General features: G+C 42.6%; 1 protein-coding gene across 5 annotated transcripts in view; it reads left to right on the top strand.

The window, feature by feature from the left end:
• Nucleotides 1-21,219, top strand: part of BRINP3 (BMP/retinoic acid inducible neural specific 3) — a 223,977-nt gene that overhangs the window by 30,253 nt on the left and 172,505 nt on the right. For 4 of the 5 annotated variants that reach the window (XM_033962459.1, XM_033962460.1, XM_033962458.1 and 1 more), the window contains one exon: nt 7,691-7,976. In XM_033962459.1, the coding sequence (XP_033818350.1) occupies nt 7,741-7,976 (236 nt within the window). In that variant the 5' untranslated portion in view covers nt 7,691-7,740. Of the gene's footprint in view, nt 1-7,690; nt 7,977-21,219 lie in introns of those variants that run through there. The other variant, XM_033962461.1, reaches the window with a different exon arrangement.

Here is a 21,219-nt window from a genome sequence, read left to right on the forward strand (position 1 = left end):
AGATAAACTTAGCTGCAGTCCAAAGTAGCTCTGGCTTGTTCCAAGGTAACAGAGAAGGGGGGAGGGGGGAGGGAAGGTTCCCACATAACCACCTGAAAGCCTCTAAGGGGGGAAGTTATCATTGTGGGCTACTTTTAAGATGAGCTATTTTTTTTTTTTTTTTTTACCACAACTCATGCTACTTTAGCACAGGTCTTATCTTATGCAATGAGATCTAGTTACTAATAACCCAGGTTAAAAGTAAAATAACCCATCTTATCCGTAGCTTACGTTGATAACGTCCCCCCTTAAGTTTCGTACTATAAATGCAAGTTGAAGTGTGAATATGCCGCCTTCTCTTTTCTAGATCTCAAAAATGATGAAATTTATTAAAGAACACCTAAAACAAAACTATGGAGTAATTTTCCTAAGCTGTGTTAGGCATTAGTGTTCGCTTAACACAGGACACGTTAAAGCATTCCACATTAGTGTGCACAAGGTATTTATTTATTCATTTTTGAAGGGACAGTGTCAGGGGTAGAGAGTGGGCATGGATGCGCTAACCAGCAAGTGCAATGACATCACAGCTGTGCTAAATAGGAGAAAATAGGAGTTCTTGTTTGGGGTTTTTTTTTGGGTTTTTTTAAATGGCCATGGATGAATGCTAACTATAATGCAAAGCCAGGAATGAAAAAAATGCTATTAGTGAAAGGAGGAAGACAAAAATGGAATCGTGAGACTGAAAGAAGGTATGAACCACTATGTGGAAAGTGATGAGGAAAAAGCAAACATGCTAAACAAATACTTCTGTTCGGTGTTCACAGAAGAAAATCCTGAAGAAGGCGCATGATTGGCTAGCAAAGTTACACCTGAGAATGGAATGGAGACCGCACCGTTCATGGAAGAAAGTGTTTATGAACAACTTGAAAAATTGAAGGGTGGACAAAGCTATAGGACCAGCCAAGATCCATCCCAGGATATTGAGGGAGCTCCATGAGATTCTGACAAGTCCTCTTAAAGATTTGTTCAATAAATTCTTAGAGTTTCCACGAGAATGGAGAAGAGCAGATGTGGTCCCGCTTCACAAAAGTGATTGCAGAGATGAAGCGGGAAACTATAGGCCAGTAAGCCTCACTTCAGTTATTGGAAAAATAATGGCAATGTTGCTGAAGGAAAGGATAGTGAAATTCTTTGAATCTAATGGATTACAAGATCCAAGGCAACATGCATTTACTAAAGGTAAATCTTGCTAAACAAATCTGATTGAATTCTTTGACTGGGCGACCAGAGAATTGGATCGAAGATGTGATTCAGCACAGCCTTTGACATGGTTTCTCGTAGGAGACTATTAAATAAACTTCACGGGCTGAAGTTAGAGCCCAACTTGGTGAAACAGATTAGGTTGACGGACAGATGCTAGAGGTGGACCTTACCGTCTATGGCCCAGAAATATCAAAGAAAAAAGATTTTAATCATAAATTTATAATGTGTATAACTAATGGGCAGTCTAGATGGACCATTCAGTTCTTTAACTGACATCATTTATTATGTAACTATGTTTAAAGGCCTGTTTTACAAAGCCGCGGTAATGGTCCCGAAATCCATAGAGATTTAAAGAGCTTCAGGGCTGTTGCCATGCAGCTTTGTAAAACAGGCTGTAAATTTTCTGAAAAGTTAGGGGAACAAAGATGATGAACCTTAAAAACTCTGTTCTATAGGAATGGAGTTGGTGGAAGTCCGTATAATCTTAAATCTTATTCTCGACATATCACTTTCCATGTCCTCCAATTACCATCTGAATCTCACTATCACCACTGCATGTAGGGAATAAGCCAAATGGCCTCAGTCTTCTATGTCAGACCTCTGGTTCTATTAATCCCTCATATAATTGTAAATGTGAAAAACCATATCAATGTAAAAATGCCCACATTGCTATTAACAAACATATTAATGCCGGGTATAAATGAGCAGTTATTCATTAAAGCACAATGAGAGTTATCCACACATATATATATACTTGGGGCTCCTTTTACGAAGCCACATTAGCGGTTTAATGCACGTAATAGCACGCGCTAATTTGCCGGCTGCGCTAGCCGCTACCATCTCCTCTTGAGCAGGCACTAAAAAGGTGCGTGTGCTAAAGCCGCTATCGCGGTTTCGTAAAAGGAGCCCTTGGTGGAGGAATCCTGCGGAGCCACATCTTAAGACCACCTAAGCTGGAGAGGATAAGATAAGTGCCATTATAATATCATAAAGAATATAGGAGTGAAAGGAGCTCCAGCCGAGGTGATAGTGTATAAGGTAGAAATTGAGAAATAATTAATATCAGCTCAAGGGACCCATAAGTGTCATGATGGTCCCAAAATAATCGCGCTGTGGCTCCAATGCAGGAGATTGGCACTAAACGCTTATGAAATATTACAAAATTAGATAGCTTTCTACATATGGTTTTAAAAAAATATTTATTTGATTAATTGAACAAATAGTTTTAACAAATATTTACAAATAGCAAAATAAACCAGTGATTAGTCTTAAAGAATTCATGTACACAAATAAACTTTTATCTACCCCTTTCAAAAGACTAACTGGAACATAAGCACACTACATTAACTGTGTAAGGTGCACGAGCCAAATCTGTTCTTGTTCCCTGCTGGACTAAATTAGTTTCCTGCAGCTGGCAAATTTAGGTTCACATTCAGCAGTTTATTTTATTAATGTAAATGCACTGCCATGAATAAGCTGCAGGAGAATATCCCCACAATTAAATCACTTTGTAATTACAAAGGAAAATGTAGTCATTTTTTATGATCATTTGCTTTCAGAAAGTATTAATTCTTATGGTATAAAATGGACCTGTTTAATAAAGGATATTATTCTGCGTGGCCCAGGATACTTCTGAAATCAAGACTAAGGAGTCTCAAACTGGGCCAGCCCTACAACCAGGCAGACTTGGCATTTGCCTAGAGCAGCAGCATTTAGAGAGTGGCAGAAAAGCTTCTTCAAATATCTCTTCCTTACCCTGGACCCACATTCGGCATACTACCCCTGCTACTACTGCCATTGCACCTCTTCCTAATCCCTTTGAAACTACTGCATGCCAGCATGGGGCTTTGCAGTAGAGAGCTAAGCTCAAGTCCTGTTGTATCCTACCCTCCCCCAACATGATGTCCTTCAAGCTGACAGGAAGAGGTATTGTAGCTGGAGCAGCAGCAGCAGCAGCAAGGGGCACATGCTAGACATTGGACCAGGGTAAAGAAGGGGATTTGAGATGCTGGATACGATGGGGGGGGGGGGGGGTAGGAGGGAGAAGTGAGAGAAAATGCTGGGGGAAAGGAGAAGAGGAGTTAAGATGCTGGACCCAGATGGGAAGAGAAGGGAAGATGCTAGACCCAAGGAAAGATAGGGAAAGGAGATCCTTGTCACTTGGGGGAAGAAAGATACAAGACTACAAGGTAGGGCTTTGAGTTGCTTGTAGAGATGGGAGAGGTGCCTATCTAAAGGTTTGCCCAGGGCTTCAGATACTCATGGGCCAGCTCTGTTCTCAGATATGAAGCAGTGACAAATGATTTTCTTAGTGCAAGGTGGAACAATGGATTTCCATATTTTGCAACAAGTATTTTGCATTTTCTTCTCCAAAAAATAAAACCAAAATTCCATCACTCTGAATCTTTTATTTTTTTGGAATACTGAAATAAATTTATTTTCAGTTGAATATTATTTATTAAAGTGCAATAGAAAGGTGTTGCAGTTACCATGTGTGAATTGCCAAAATTAACGCACAACAACTACAAAACCTTTGCATTAAATATTGGAAGCATTCCTAATATCTTCATATGCAGGTAACTTCATGCAATGTACTTAACATGCACTAAACGTTAATTCTATGATTAAGTGTCTGTATTAATATGTCCCTTGCATATATAAACTACTAGCAAGTATTACATAGGTGCAGATTTACTCAGAAAAAGTGCTAGCAGGGCATGTAACAGTAGACCTAACTTATATATGGATATTTAAGTCTGAGTATGGATGTTTTTGGGAAAGATGTCCAGAAATCCAGTAGAGAAAATGTCTATTCTCAAACAGCAAGATTCATTTTAAAAAAACAAAAAAAAAAACTATATACCGTATTTTCACGCATATGTGTATAACACGCATACGCGTATAGCGCGCGGGTCCAAACCATTTGTGTAAAAAAAATTTTATACAGCACGCACACGCGTATACCGCGCATGCTGCTATATCCTCCTCCCACCACTCCCGCTTACTCCCTCTTCTGGCCTGCAAACCGGCATCCTCCCCCCCGCACGCGTCACTCCCCCTACCCCGCGATCTTACATCCCCCCCAGCACTGCAAAGACATCGGTCGCTTACCCGATTGGGCACCAGCACCAATGCACAGGACGTGCCAGTGCCAGTGCCCGAAGATCCTCCCTCGCTGGGCTGGGCGGTGCGAGGGAGATCCTCCCTCTTCCCTGTGCCGGGCTGGACTGGGCTTTGAGCATTTGCACATGCTCAAAGCCTTCTGGTCTCGCTCTCTCCGAGATTCTGAATCTGAGAAGAAGTAAATATAGAGGTCACCACCCCAGACTCTTTTGCAAATCCTTTAAGCAACTGCTTAATTAAACCAGACTTTGTTGGATCTCTACAGCCTTCCTCATGAGATAAGAAGGCTATACTGTCCAACGATAGCATCACTGCCGCCAGAGTCCAATGCACACATTTTGCATATAAAATAAAATTCAATACTTCTCATTTCTTCACTGGCTAACTGAAAAACTGTCAACTGCCGTCACCCAGCACTCTTGAGCTTTCTTTGTATTTGGCACCAAACAATTCTTCAAGAACCACCGGAACACTTTTCTCCCAATGTCCATCATGGTTCGCACTGGGTCTGCCATCAGTACCAAAGCATTAAAATAGGACCACTACATACAGGAGAGAACATCAGCAATATCATTAATATATCCAGGAACATGACAAACAATTAGAGTTATATTCAAATATAGACAATGCAAAATTATTTCCCAGAGCAATGGGCCAAGTATTTATTCAGCACTCGGACCACCACCTCATTGTCTGAATATAATATCACCTGTCTGATCTGGAACATAAGAAACACCTAGACTGGGAATAGTTCCAAGATGGCAATGCTGTGACAACACTCTTCATTTTTCCAGTTCACTCACCAAGTCCCACAGAAATAAGCTGCAAAGCAGCCTGAAGAACCGCTGCTTGCAATGGATGTCCTCTCCCCGAGGTGCTCCTATAGAATGGCGAGAGCGCAAACAGTGGACTTTCTCACCACCAACCCAAAAATAGATGGAAAAAGACGATACAAAGCATACTGCTACACACCGCCAAAATAGCTTCTTTCTAATTGTAGCACGCAACAAATGTGGAAAAAGAGGCGAAAATGATTGCAGAAACCTGCTCAGTACGTAAGGAATTGAATGCGGTGCACTTTATAAATCTACACTTCCCCCTCCGCGGCTTTGGTTATTCACGGTTTTTCGTTTACAAGCTCCGCCCCCCCTCCTCCCCCCCAATTATGTCAGAGAAAATTGCTGATCTTTCTTCAAAGGAACAGGTCAGTTATTTGCGGTTTTATTATATTCTCCACGGTTTTGTAACAGCAAACCGCAAATAACGTATGAAAAGTTATTTGCGGTTTTTCTGTATTCACTGACTTGTTATTCACCTATCACCGCGAATGCGAAGGGGGGAAATGTAATTACATTCAATGTGCCAGTTTTTTCTTCAAACAAGAAATTAGTCAAAACACGTATCTTTTATTACAATCCAACCTGATGGCACCCGTTTTGCCTGTATAACCGGCTTTCTCAAGAGTCACAATACCAAGGCTTCATAAATTGTTAATGTTATGACTGACACTGGCTCTGACTTACTGATCTTGGTGCCTTTTAGGACCCATCCCCAGAACCCCTTCCCCCCCCCCCATACACAAGAAACTCCTCCCCACCACAGTACCGGCCAACACAACTCCACCTCCATTTGCTAACACAATATTCCACCTAACAAACCCCAGTTCGCCAAGTGCTGACCTCCCTACAGTGTTTCTGCAGCAGCTGTGATACCCAAATCCCTGAGCCGACGGCCGCTTCCAACCTCCAATGTGCTTAAACAAAGCACCGGATTTGGACTCGCAGCACATAATGTTAGCAGCTGCCAAAGTCGCCAATTTCCTGAACTCCTCCTCTACGCTCCTACCAGCACCAGATCCCATACAAACAGTCCTCAAGTCTCCATCACTCTGACTGAGACGCCACCGAACAACGCTGCCCGGCCCAACCACCAAAACCGCAGACATCCTGAACTCTACCTCAACACTCCCAGTGGCGGGAAAATCACAATGCTGCAGCCACGCTCCTCAGGTAACTAAACCCTGTAACTGCCAAATAACAACAATAACTCTCCCACCGTCCCTTTCAGCCTTTCCTCTCAGCCCACAAAATGCCTACAAAAGCCATCTATCACCTCACTTCTCCCCCTTCTTTCCTTTTCAGCCAAACCCTAATGACCACCTTGCCTCTTCTATTAACTCCTTTGTTCTCATCACACTTTAGTCCCTGCTCATGGGCACTCAGCCCAGTTAACATGTCAATGGTTAAAACCATGCGCATCTTATGGCTGGAGCATATTCAGGGTGACAGAGTTCACACACTAGAATGCTGACTTTTGTCCTCTAACTTAAAACAACAACAACAAGACACTCCTAATTTGCCAAACAAATCCTAAACTAGAAAAAACAAAAAAGGCAACCAAGTCACATCAAGGTCTGCGTGGGGGAAGCCCACAGTGCCAAACTCCAGTCGTCCTCTCTGCTCGTGTTCTGTTGGAGGCCAGGTTCCTGAAGAAGGGCTCCTCCCGAAACCAGCGCGGTTGAACCTTTCCTCCTGGCGCGGTTTTTCCGTCGGTGTGACAGTTTTGGATAAGTATTGTTCACTTTTGGATATGTTCTTCACTTTTTGGCATGGTTTTTGATTTCGTTGTGATTTTGTGCGTGCTTTTTGAGGGGGTGCGGCTGGCAGGGTTTGTGTGGGGGTTGCTCAGGCTGCTTGCTTGTGTTGTGTTGAGTTTTATTTACTCACCTTGATTGTTGATTGCTTTGATTCTTGCACACACAGGGCGCTCGATGATGGTGTGTGGGTGGAGGTTCATTGCCTTGACCCAGAAGTGAAGTGTCGGAGCTGTGCTCCTATCACTGAGGGTTCACACTGAGAGCGCCCTACAACATTACACAGTGTGTCATGCTCTTTTGACTTGTTACACTGTATTTGGCTTATAAGTTGTGAGACAAGTTTGGCACTGAGGGCTTCCCCCACGCAGACCTTGATGTGACTTGGTTGCCTTTTTTGTTTTTTCTCTAACTTAAAACAACTGCAGAAGAAACCCACCGATTTAAAAAGATGCTTTTCCACTGCTACAAGGTGTGATTGGCAGAGCCAGTTTTTTAGGTGACCTTACCCCTGATGCAGGATAATCATTCCTTAACAAAGTTTTAAAAGATGAAGCAGTTACCTCTGCAAAGCAGTCAGAAATAGCCCTCTGCTAGCCCTGTTTTCAGTATGTTGTTGAAAAATAATGCCAGACACTGGTTTTTCTTTTATTTTACTGGAAAGGGTCTTTCTGTAAAACTTCTGGAACAACTTGTGCATGTGCTTACCGAATTACTTTGCATTTTGTCTAGGTGCTGAGGGAAAGCTAAGAGAATGAAGGTGCTAAATCCCCACTGGAAGAATGATATGGCGATGCAGTGCGGTTGCTGAACTGCTCTCTCTGATGGCTTTATGGGAGTGGATAGCACTGAGTCTTCATTGCTGGGTTTTAGTGACCGCTGCTGTTTCGGATCAGCATGCCACCAGCCCCTTCGACTGGCTCCTCTCTGATAAAGGACCTTTCCATCGCTCGCAGGAATACACGGATTTTGTGGATCGAAGTCGGCAGGGATTTAGTACGAGATACAAGATTTACAGGTAAGAAGGCAAAGGAAATGCGATGACATCTAAAACAAAATGGTTTGTTTTGTTCTTTAATTTTTAAAGGATGCAAAGAGATGTTAGGTTTATGAAGAGCATGCATACAATGTCATTGGTAATTATTCTTAATGTGGTTTTAAGCAAGTTTTCATTAGGAATTGGCATTGTTAATGGTTTGTTGTTTTTTTTTTTTGGGGGGGTACCAGATTTTTCTTCTGATTAGTAGCACAATAAGTACAACTAAGCTGTATTTCTATTGCTATTTGTAACTTCGCTGCCTGTCAGTTGTCTCTTTTATTGTGAACTGTTTAAAAATGTTATGGTATTGTGGTATATAAAAATAAAGTTATTATTATTATTACTAGTCTTTAAACCCGTTACATTAACGGGTGCTAGAGTAAATGCCTGTCTGTCTGGGTTTTTTATTTTTGTCTCTCTCTTTCCTTGCACGCTGCCTGTCTGTCACTTTTTCTGTCTGTGGCTCTCCCTATGTCCTTAGTGCCCTCAGTGCCTCCTTCCTGTCCTTAGTGTCCCTTCCTATGTCCATAGTGTCCCTAGTGCCTCCTTCCCATGTCCTTAGTACCTCTTCCTATGTTCCTAGTGCCCCCATTACCTCCTTCCTGTGTCCTTAGTACCCCCAGTGCCTCTGTCCAGTTTAGTGCCCTCAATGCATCCTATGTCCTTAGTGCCCATTTCTATGTCCTTAGTGACCCCAGTGCCTCCTTATGTCCTCATCATTATCTTCTAGACTTTGTCCCACCCCCGATGCCAGCCTGCCTGCCTCCCATCCCCCTGAGCAGCATGTTTACATTAACTCCCCCCCCCCCCGATGCCAGCCTGCCTTACATCATCAGTTACACGGCAGAGGAAATTAGGCCAGTAGAAGAGCCGAAGCAGCGTGTTTACTGTGCCTGGGACGCTGCTGGAGCTGTGAGGTTTGTCGGCCGTGTAGCGGTGGGAGGGTCAACGGGGGTTTCTGTTGTGCCGGGTAGGGTCGGCGGGGGGGAGTCACGGCGTGTTAGTGGTGTGCTGGGTAGGGTCGGCGGCGGGGTGGGGGGGGGAGGAGGGGGAGTCGCGTTGTGTTACCTGGCCGGTCCTTCGACGCGTGCATGCGCACTCTGCCAGCCACATCCTGACAGATCAGATCTCAGGGAACACGGGATAAGAGTGCGCATGCGCGCTTAGCATATTATTATTATAGATTATTATCCAAAATGACTCAAATCTGAATGTTGTAACTTTTAATCACAAAAAAATGAAAACATCTGAGTCAAGAAGTTGATTGGGCTTTATTTCCTCTCTCCCACATACTCAGGAGTACTGTATACTCCTGTGAATTTGCGGTTCGCGATTCGCAGACTCAGTCATTCGTGATATTTTCTGACCCCCTCTTCTGGGAACTAAAGTCAGGCTACACCAATCAGGAGCTGCTTTGACGTGCCAGATAGTGTGTCAAAGTAGCTCCTGATTGGTGTAGCCTGACTTTAGTTCCCAGAAGAGGCGGTCAGAAAATACCGCGAATGACTGACCAATGGAACCGCCACAGTAGCAGAAGCAGCAACATTCTCGCCAAAACTGCCTAGCAGCAGAGAAGCACAATTGAGGCACTAAGAACAATCCCGCAGGGCATCAGCCTTTTTTTTTTCAGTAACCACCTCTGCCCCTGCAGCCCTCTTCCGCCTCCAATCCGCTCCTAAACCACATTTGCGGTTTTTCAAAATTCGCAGGTGCTCCTGGAACGGAACCCCCATGAATTTCGGAGGAATACTATAATGTATCTTTTGTATCTAATGTATCTTTTCTTTTCTACATCAGTACAAGATGGTACCTCAAAATCTAGATCTTAAACCACAGGTGTCAAAGTCCCTCCTGGAAGGCCGCAATCCAGTCAGGTTTTCAGAATTTCCCCAATGAATATGCATGAGATCTATTAGCATACAATGAAAGCAGTGGATGCAAATAGATCTCATGCATATTCATTGGGGAAATCCTGAAAACCCGACTGGATTGCGGCCCTTGAGGACCGACTTTGACACCCCTGTCTTAAACTGAATCCTGGATAGAGAAATGCAAACTTTTAAAAAAGATTTACAAATGAATTTGAAAAATGTACAAAAAGACATGGATTTGTTTAACGACTTTGCAGAATCAAGGGTTTTGTTTTTTTTGTTTTTGTTTTTTTAAAAGAACAGGTCCAAATTTACAGCAAATCTGTGCAAACGTCCTAGATATAAGCAAATTCAACCACGAGTATGTGAAAATGTTAGCTGTATTTGTGAAATCCAAGGTTGCAGACTAGTTGGTACAACCCTAGTCTTTCCAAATGGCCTGTAGTCACTGGAGTAACCCTATGATATTGCCCCCAGTTCTTAAATATTGAACCGTTTTAGAAAATAAAATGTATTTGATTACACACTACTTACATGTACACTAGGGCAGTAGTTCTCAAACAGTCCTGAGGGCACACCCATCTACTTGGGTTTTCAGGATATCCACAATGAATATGCATGAAAAATACTTGGAGGGGAGGAGTAGTCTAATAGTGCAGTGCCCTGAGAACCAGGGAAACTGGGTTCGATTCCCACGGCATCTGCTTGTGACTCTGGCTAAGTCACTTAACCTACCATTCCCCAGGCACTAAATAAGTATCTGTATATAATATGTACTAGAGTAACACTCCCAAACAAAGATCAAACTTGTCCACACACTCATTTTCTCGGTGGTCAGTTACGGATGCGAAAGCTGGACACTACAGAAACAAGACAGAAAGAAAATTGACTCATTTGAGCTTCGGTGCTGGAGAAGGATTTTAGGCGTGCCTTGGACTGCCAGAAGAACTAACAAATCAATTCTAGGAGAGATCTAACCGGCTATGTCACTCGAAGCCCATCACCATCACACGAGAGAGATCACTGGAGAAGGACATCATGTTTGGGAAGATCGAAAGAACCAGGTGAAGAGAGCGACCTGCAATCAGATGGCTGGACGTGTTGAAAGCAACCATGGGGTTGACGCTGGAGGACCTTTCCAGACTAGCACAAAACCAATCAAGTAGCTAGGACTCGAACACGAGTCAATGGCACCTAACAACAATCTAATATGTAAACACCACCTCAGTTTTAACCACAGAAAGCCAGTATAGCAAATCCCATCCCTTTTTCCTTTCCCATGTCAAGGAGGCAGTACATGCACATTGTGGATATCCTGAAAACCTAACTGGCTAGGTGTCCTCTGATGGCTAGGTTGAGAACTATTGAATTAAGGGACGTTACGCAGCAGGTCGGTATTTCTCTTTGGATCTCCTAAGCATAGAAATAAGCCTTCTAACAAATGAAAAGTCAATCAGGAGAGTCCATAGATGTGTGAGTAGGTAGTTGAATGAGCTGTCATCAGCAGTCAAAGTGAACTCACTAATAGGAATCAGTGTTGGTTTAAGACAGTCTTCTAACAGGGATTAAATATATGTTTGGATTGAAATGCATTAGGGGAAAGCAAATATTTATATGGATCTTGGTATTACTCAATGGAGAAAAATATTTGACTGGTTCAGTTGCTCTTCTAAAAATGACATCAATTTTAGCCAATTCAACAGCACCTCTAATTAGCTTAGATTTCACTGGCTATTATATATTTTTGGAGGGGGCATGCATTTGATAAACAACCTTTCTGCCTTACATATTATATACAGGTACCTTTAAAAATTCAGCAGGTTTATTCTCTAAAACCATATGAGACATTGTTTGAGAGCGTCTAATAAGTATGTTCCTATCAATAGGTCAGAAAGTCATTAAATTCAACTTTTTATCTCAAAATTAATGATGGAATAGTTACATCATCACCTGCCAGTTTTACATTCACTAATGATATCCATCCAGACCAGCTCTATGTACCTGTAAATATATTCCCAGGGATTTCATTTAATTTTTAGCATAAATTGTAATCCCTGCTCCCAGGTTAGTTTTTCATCTTCTAGTGATGTAATCATGTGGATTTTCCTTTCGTCTGCAACATGTCCATTGCTAACCCTGCTTACAGTTCTGATTTGGATCTAGCACACTATTATGGAATCAGTCCACCAGTAGCATAGTAGGGAGGGGGGTAGACCACCCTGGGCATCGTCTTCGGGAGTCTCCGCCCTCTGCATACCTCTTTAAATGTTTGCCGGTGTGATCAGCATCTTCTACTTGGTGCTCACACCAGCATCAGCTCCCTTCTGACCTCACTTCCTGGCCACATGACCAGGACGTGACAGAAGGGAGCCAAGGCGGGCACAAGTAGCTGGTGGAAGGTGCTGCTTGTACCAGCAAACATTTCAAGAGGTACACGGGGGTGGGGTGGGGGCGCCCAAGCAGTAGGAGGGGGCACATGGCACAGTGATGCTGGGTGCCAGAACCCCAGGAGCCAACTTTCGTCACTACGCCACTGCAGTCCATATTTATAAAAATGTAATCACTTTCACTCCATCCTCTTTCTGTACAAGAAATTCACCTCTTCCATGTGTGTAGATTTCTGTAACTGAACCTCTTCTCTCTTAGCATTCAACCGCTTTCCTTGGTTCTTTTAAAATTTGGCTCTACTTTCTCAAAGGAGTTTGATTTGATGTCCTCTTGAGCAAAATATATATGGGGATGTTTTTACTAAGCAGCTTTATGCACTAACATATATTTACTGTAAGATAAAAGGTGCCATCATGGGGTGTGCTCAGACATCCTACAGTAGTTTTGTGTTCGGCACATAACTACCTGCTCTCTAAAAAAAATGGAAAACATTTTTTTAGAGCTTGGGTGGAAAGTAGGCGTGCTAATCGGTTAGTGCAGCTATGTCCATTAGCAAGGGATGGCCTTCCTCGAAACCATCTCTCTCCTCTTCAGAATTCTGCTGCACACCTCAAATTCCATCAGTGTCGGTAAATCCACATTACTCTTCTCCTCAAGTCACTTCGTTGGCTCCTTATCCATTTCTATATACGGTTCATACTCCTCTTAATGACCTTCAAGTGTATTAGCTCCGCAGCTCCTCGGTATCTCTCCTCTCTCCCCACACTGCTCCCTGGGCACTCCCCTCATCAGATAAGTCTATTTTATCTGTACCCTTCTCACTCGCTAAAGTTAGAAGGGAAAAGATTCCGTAGAAACCTAAGGAAGTTCTTCTTCACCCAGAGAGTGGTGGAGGTCTGGAACGCTCTCACGTAGGCTGTTATAGGGCAATGCACCCTTCAGGGATTCAAGACAAGGTTAGACAAGTTCCTGCTGAACCGGAACATACGCAGATAAGGCTAGACTCAATCGGGGCACTGGTCTTTGACCTAAGGGCTGCCGCATGAGCGGACTGCTGTGCATGAAGGACCACTGGTCTGACCCAGCAGCAGCAATTCTTATGTTCTTATCTACGGCCAACTGCAAACTCTATCTCTTCTATTTTGCTGCATCGTATGTCTAGAAAAAACTGCCTGACTTGTTACGTCAAGCTCCATCTCTAGCAGTATTCGAATCCAAAGTCCACATCTTTGAATATGCTTTCAATTCCAAACTCCAACCCACCTTCTAAGCACCAATATCTGTCTTATCATTCCCTCTGTAATTCCCCCCCCCCCCCCTGAGCCCAGTGTATTGATGCAAATTCTCGACCAGTTTACCAACAACTAGAAAATAGTTGTTGGTAAGGATTAATGGCCACACGCTAATAGGGAAATTAGTGTGTGGACTCTAAATGGCCTCAGCGTGTGGGAACGTCCTACACTGGGGATAGTGCAGACCACTTTTTAGCACAGCTTAGTAAAAGGGCCTCTTAATAAATAACAGCTTGTTGCCGATCAGTTCACCTTTTTTTTTCCAATTCAGAAGTAGTAAACAAAATAGAGGAGGGACTGCACAATAATTACATCTGCACCCTAATTCTATATATGGAGCTCAAAACTGCATGTGCAAATATAGGCATGCGCCAAATTTGCCGCACAATTTAATTGATAAACAAGCCAATTAGCGCTGATAGTCGGGTGCTAATAATCAATTATCAGCACTAATTGGCCTTATTTTAAATTTACACATGCATCTTTTGGTGCTGAGATCTGTGTGTAAATTTTTCATGTGGATCTGAAAAGGGGGCGTGACAAGGGGAGGAGCATGTACAGATAAGGGATGTTCCTAGAATTTGCGTGCAGGGATACATAATAAGGGAGATCCATGCCTTGTAAGAATTCATACCAGATTTTAGTTGGTATAAATCCTCACGCCCAGTGGTGTAGCAAGGGTAGAAGGCCCTTGGTGTGGTGGCGCCCTCCTGGGCCCTCCTCTCCATCCCCTACTCCTTCCACACCAACCCCCTGCACCCTCCTCTCGTCACCCTCTCCTTCCATGCTACACTCATGCCCTCCCTTCCCATTCCTGTACCTTCTCCGGTCTTCTGCTCGCGCAGGCTTTCCCTCTGATGTCATTTCCTGGCCCCATGACCCAGAAGTGATTTCATAGGGAGCCAGGCCAGTGCAAGCATCAGGCTAGAGTAGTTGCTTGTGCTGGCAAAGATTTTAAAGAGGTACGGGGGGTGGGGGGGGGGTAGGAAGTGCACAATCGTGGCATGGAGGGAGGAGAGGTGCCGGCAACCCCGCCAAGAGAGTGCCCGGGGTGGTCCACCTCCCCATCCCCCCTTACTATGCCACTGCTCACACCCAACATTGGGGGGGCAGGGGGCAGATCCAAGCGCCAAACACCCTTCTTTAAACAGTGCCCAACTCTGAGCACCATTTATAGAATAACGCTTAGTAATTTTTATTGGCACCAAATACAGAATCCAGTCCACAGAGTATTTTGTATGACATTGCATATATTGGAGTTTATTTTTTCAGAATTCAACACGTCAGAGCAGAATTCACTCTAATGTAATATTAGAATGGCAAAAGGAACATCTCAGTAACTGGAATCAAATAATCATTTTCATATACTGCAGTTGTTCTATACTGCCTTCCATAAAAGATATACGAACGTGGTTACAACAGTATGGCATAAATATAGGGCAGAGAAATACTCAACCAAAATACTAACTAGACAGTCAATGGAAAAGAAAAGGAGGAAATAGAACTGGTTTCAACCCTATCATAGTAACACAGAACATAGTAAATAACGGTAGATGAAGACCTGATTGGTCCATCCAGTCTGCCCATTAGTTATACCCATTAAAAACACATGATTAAATTAACTTGTCTCTTCTTTGCTATTTCTGGGTCATAGACTGTAAAGTCCACCTGTTATTGTCCTAGGTTCCAAATGCTGAAGTTGGCGTCCAAGCTCATTCCAGCCTATCCAACCATCCTGTGTGCAGAATATCTACCATAAAGTCTGGCCAGTAACACTCTCATGTTCCAAGTTAGTGGAGTTCCCATTGACGCCCTCCACAGACCAATCCTACACCAAATCACCACAAACAGGACACAGGTCGTGCAAGTCTGTCCAGTACCGGCCTTAGCTCTTTAATTTACATTCTTCATTTTCTAATTAGAGATCTTCTATATTTATCCCATGCTTTTTTGAGTTCCATCATCGTTTTCCTCTCCACTACTTCCCTCAGGAGGGCATTCCAGGCATCTACCACCCTCTCCGTGAAAAAGAATTTCCTGACATTGCTCCTGAGTCTTCCTCCCTGCAACCTCAAATTATGCCCTCTAGTTTTACCATTTTCTCTTCTCTGGAAAAGATTTGGTTCTATATTAATACCTTTCAAGTATTTAAATGTGCTAATTTTTATTTTTATCACCTCATTCTCCCACAGTGCCCTCCCCCCCATTGCTCCCTATAAGTCTGTGTTAAAAAAAAAAAAATCTTGACTCTTTTCTTAAATTTAATATAAAATATGAGTTCTTCCTTCAAGTAATCTGGTTTTGCATTTCATAAGGAGGGAGTAAGGTATTAAAAGCAGTCTGGAAGAGGCCTACAGGGGAGATCGTGAAACAGGAGAGAAATGCATTAAATTCACAATATTACAATTGCACCAAACAGGAGACTGCCAAAGGATCAAATAAGAAGGAATGGCTGTGAACAAAGCTCTGTGAGTCAATAGAAGGATTTTGAATTCTATTCAGTATCTGACAAGCAGCCAGTGCTTTTCAGTGACCTGAGACACACCATGATCACATTTATATGCAGAATAAAGTAATTTATCCACCTTTTTTGTATGTTCTGAAGTCATGTAAACATGGCGATCTTGAGGCCAGCATGAAGAGCATTACCATAATTAAGGAAGCTAAGTAACATGGCATGAATCATGATTTTCAACACATATAGCAAGACTAGATGACATGAATTTGTTGAAGTGCCAAAAAGCATACAGGATTTTAACCACTGCCAAAAGGGAACTTTATCATAGAGAGGGTCGATGCCGGAAATACCCTCCTGGTAAAGGTATTAGAGACAAAAACAGTGACAGAATTCAAAAGTATGTGGAATAGACACTAGAGAATGACATGATGACAAAATTCATTACCGTTCCCGTCCCCGCGGATAACCGCGGGAAATAAACCCATGTCATTTTCTAGTGTATATTTCATCCTCTGTCCTTCTACACCAGCATTCTTCAAAGCAAAGCTTGCGGGTCAGTGGTTGTGGCCATTCATACTCTGATTCTTCCCTCTTTCCTTAAAGAATGACATGAAGATGGTTTCCCGCGGGGACGGGAATGGTGATGAATTTTGTCACCGTGTCATTCTCAAATAGACACAAGTAGGGTTGCCATATGGCTCCAGAAAAAAAAGAGGACAGATTGAGATATCCAGGTTTTACTTCCATTAAAAGCTGTAGAAGTAAAACCCGGATGTCTCATTCTGTTCTCTTTTTTCTGGAGCTTCATGGTAACCCTAGACACAAGGGATCCCTAAATAGAAATAGGATGGTATCAAAATAAAGCTTACAACATCAACAACTATCAGTTCATTTATGATAGGCAGGAATGGTGCTTAGATGTCAGCTCCAGCAGTGGGGAAGTTAGGCCAGGCTCTACAGTTTGTGTCCCATATATGGCAATTACAGTAAAACCTTGGATTGCAAGTAACTTAGTTTGCAAGTGTTTTGCAAGAGAAACAAAACATTTTATTACATTTTAAATTGATATACAAGCAATGTCTTGCAAAACAAGTACATACAGTGTACACACATCACAACTGAGTTGGTGGTTCGTCTCTCTCTGACGCTGCAAGAGTGTAATGACTGTTCTAAACAAGCAAAGTCTTGCAATATGAGTACATACAATATACATGCGTCACATCATCACAACTGAGCTGATGGTTCTTCTCTCTCTGACGCTGCAAGAGTGTAATGACTGTTCTAAACAAGCAAAGTCTTGCAATATGAGTACATACAATATACATGCGTCATATCATCACAACTGAGCCGATGGTTCTTCTCTCTCTGACGCTGCAGGAGTGTAGTGACTTCTAAACGAGCAAAGTCTTTCAATACGAGTACATACAGTATACACACGTCACATCATCACAACTGAGCTGATGGTTCTTCTCTCTCTGACGCTGCAAGAGTGTAATGACTGTTCTAAACAAGCAAAGTCTTGCAATATGAGTACATACAATATACATGCGTCATATCATCACAACTGAGCCGATGGTTCTTCTCTCTCTGACGCTGCAGGAGTGTAGTGACTTCTAAACGAGCAAAGTCTTTCAATACGAGTACATACAGTATACACACGTCACATCATCACAACTGAGCTGATGGTTCTTCTCTCTCTGACGCTGCAAGAGTGTAATGACTGTTCTAAACAAGCAAAGTCTTGCAATATGAGTACATACAATATACATGCGTCATATCATCACAACTGAGCCGATGGTTCTTCTCTCTCTGACGCTGCAGGAGTGTAGTGACTTCTAAACGAGCAAAGTCTTTCAATACGAGTACATACAGTATACACGCTTCACATCATCACAACTGAGCCGATGGTTCTTCTCTCTCTGACGCTGCAAGAGTGAAGTGACTTCTAAATGAGCGAGGTCTTGCAATACAAGTACTTATAGTATTTTGTATTAAAGTTTTTGGGTTGTGAAATGAATCGTCTGAGTTTCCATTATTTCCTATGAGGAAATTTGCTTTGATATACGAGTGCTTTGGATTACAAACATGCTTCTGGAACACATTATGCTCGCAAACCAAGGTTTTACTGTAATATCAATTCCAGGGAGATTAAATTTCAATCACTGCAATAATATTCATCAAACAAAAACATAAATTATAGTGTTTATACTAAGCCAGCTTGATTACTGCAATATTGCCTATTTGGCAATTTCCCAGATGAATATGCAACGATTGCGAATAGTACAAAATGCGGCGGTCAGGCTGATTTTTAGGTTGAAGAAATACGATCACGTAACACCCTCCTATCGAGTACTGCATTGGCTGCCAATGGAAGCGCGGGTGAAGTTTAAGTTTGGTTGTTTCTGTTGTAAGGCTTTCTTTGGTTTAGCTCCCAAATATATAATTGAGCTTTTCTCTTTTGCAACCAACAGACATACAAGAAACTTACATCTGAATTTTGTTTTTCCACCTGTTAGAGGATGTAAACTTAAAAAACATCAGCAAAATCTTTTTTCATATCAAGCAGTGTTATGGGGTAAGGATTTAGAACAATTGCTTTTGCTTACTGATACTTATGGGGAATTTAGGAGACATCGAAAAACATATTTGTTTTTGAAGTATTTAAGCAGCTAATTCGTAAAAATTTTATTATGCACTATTTTGATCATTTTAGTGTCTCTAATTATTGGCTTTTAACTTTTTTAATTCTATTCAACTTCTTTTATTGTTTTTTTTTAACTACTGTAAACCACATAGAACTTTACGGCCTTGCGCTATATAAATTGATTATTATATAAAGTGCTCAGACACGCAACCTTGTGATAGTATAAAACTAAACCAAAGTTGCCGCTGGGTCCATCATAGCACCTTTAATATCCCGACCGCCATTATAAATTGTGACGTGAATTAAAAATAACATAGAAATCAAACTTGAACTTATCTGTGGTAATCAGGCGGTCCGCTGAAATCATTGTGCTGGCAGTAACTTAGGAAGTTCATTTAAAATGTAAAGAAAAAGGTTCTTGTATTCATTGGTCCAACTCGGGTTTCATGTCCTTCATCAGGAGGGGATACTAGAAATTAAAAGGGATAATATATGTTATTTTATTTATATTTTACATTTTTTCTTAACTTACTCAACAGATTGCTAACTTTGAAAGCTAGATACTTATAACTCAATAACCAGAGACATTTCAACTATGCCTTAACTTACTTAGATGTGGCTGCAATAGTCAGGCAGACTAGCAGGGCGGAAACCAGAAGAAACGCTTAATAGCACCTCCTATTATAGCGCACAACGGGCTGGCGCATATTAGATTTGACAGAAGGGGCAGGAGTAGTTACAGCTGGAACCAATCAAAATCAGCATTGAGGCCGACAGGAGCTAAGGCATTCCATTTAAATACATATAAATCTGTGTTCTTTTATTAAGAAAAACTGAGACAAATCACCAGAATAATTTTTGAGCTGGACTAGAACAGTATATTTAAGGTCACTTAACGTATGACCCAGTTCACTCTGATGTGCTATTAAAGGCGCTTACAAACGATTCCTACGAATATTACTTAAATGTTCTGCAATGCAAACTTTGATTTTTCTAATTGTATGCCCAATATAATACTTGTTACAAGGACATAATATGCAATAAATTACAGCCTGTGATTCACAGTTAGTGTTAGTGTGAACATAGTAACATAGTAGATGACAGCAGATAAAGACCCGAATGGTCCATCCAGTCTGCCCAACTTGATTCAATTTTAATTTTTTAATTTTTTCTTCTTAGCTATTTCTGGGCAAGAATCCAAAGCTCTACCCGGTACTGTGCTTGGGTTCCTACATAGTGTGCATAGAGAACTGAAGGCCATTAGACCGAGGGATGTTCAAATTGTTTTTTCTAAGTACATGGTTGCAATGCACACTGTGGCCGCATGGTTGATGAGCAAAGTCACTGGTAGATAAGATGTTAAGACCTCTATGGCAAAGAATTTCACCTAAATTGCGCCCTCTAGAGAACGCAAACTTAGGGACTTGTCTTAATTTATGATGGACCTGCACGACCGGCTAATGTTTTTTAATGATTTGTTTGACCCTGCTGCTATTGATGGAAAAGGGGAGAACACAAGTCACAATGTCATCACGTGTAGGAGACCCAGGGTTCATGAGCCATTCATGATGACAGTTCCTGGCTCATTTCCAAGCTTTTCTAACTGTGTGACCTGGGTATATAATATAATATGAGCTTGAGTGTTAAAGTCTCTTTCATCTGAACAGATTCTTCTGAGATGCAGAAACTGGCCCACTAGGATACTGTTTCTGAATGGTTTGAGATGAAAGCCAATCAGGGACTTCCCTAGACTCCTCCCTAAGGAAGTCCCTGATTGGCTGAGGTGCCCCGGCCCCTCCAAAGGGAAGAGCCTGAGGCACCTCAGCCAATCAATGCCTTAGGCCTCTCCCCGTGCATCAGATGATGTGCCAGGGCAGGGCCTAAGGCCGCTATTGGGGCGACGGCTGGCCGGAGACCAGGAGGAGGGCTTTCCTCCTCCCCCCAAAGATTTTCATCGGCGTAGGAGCAGGAGGAGGTTCCGGGCACCCCTCCTGCTCCAGAAGATGGGCACCTGCCTCGAAGGAGCAGGAGGGACAGGGCACCCCTCCTGCTCCCAAGAATTGTAAAGGTACCGGGGTGGGTGGGTGGGCCGGGCCCGACCGCCTGGGCCGACCAGAGGTGGGCCGGGGGTGGGAGGCCTACAAGCAGGAGGGACCGAGCACATCTCCTGCTCCCAAATTTGATGTCGGGTTGGGTGTATGCCATGCTTATCGGGGGGCCAAAAGGTTGGACACCCCTGGCTTAAACTGTGCTGTTAATTGAAAAATGCCATTTAAAAAAAACAATTTAAAACATAATTAACTGGTAAGCATCTAACTCGGTAGGTGTCTACTCTGAGGCACCTACCAGAAAGGAAGTGTGATCAGGGGCAGATTCTGGATTGACATAGGTGCACTCATTTGGGCCAAGAAAATCCTGGCACAAATTGAAGCGCACCTGAGGTTTCAATGCCTACTGACACCTAAGACCGCTTAGGTGCCGCTGGGTGTGCTTCTATACATGGTGGCTAGCAGATGATTGACAATTGTGCTCCTCAGTGCCTAGAAGTTAGGCATCATTTATAGAATCA

The sequence above is a fragment of the Geotrypetes seraphini genome, chromosome 10, assembly GCF_902459505.1.
Source record: "Geotrypetes seraphini chromosome 10, aGeoSer1.1, whole genome shotgun sequence".
Lineage (NCBI taxonomy): Eukaryota > Metazoa > Chordata > Amphibia > Gymnophiona > Dermophiidae > Geotrypetes > Geotrypetes seraphini.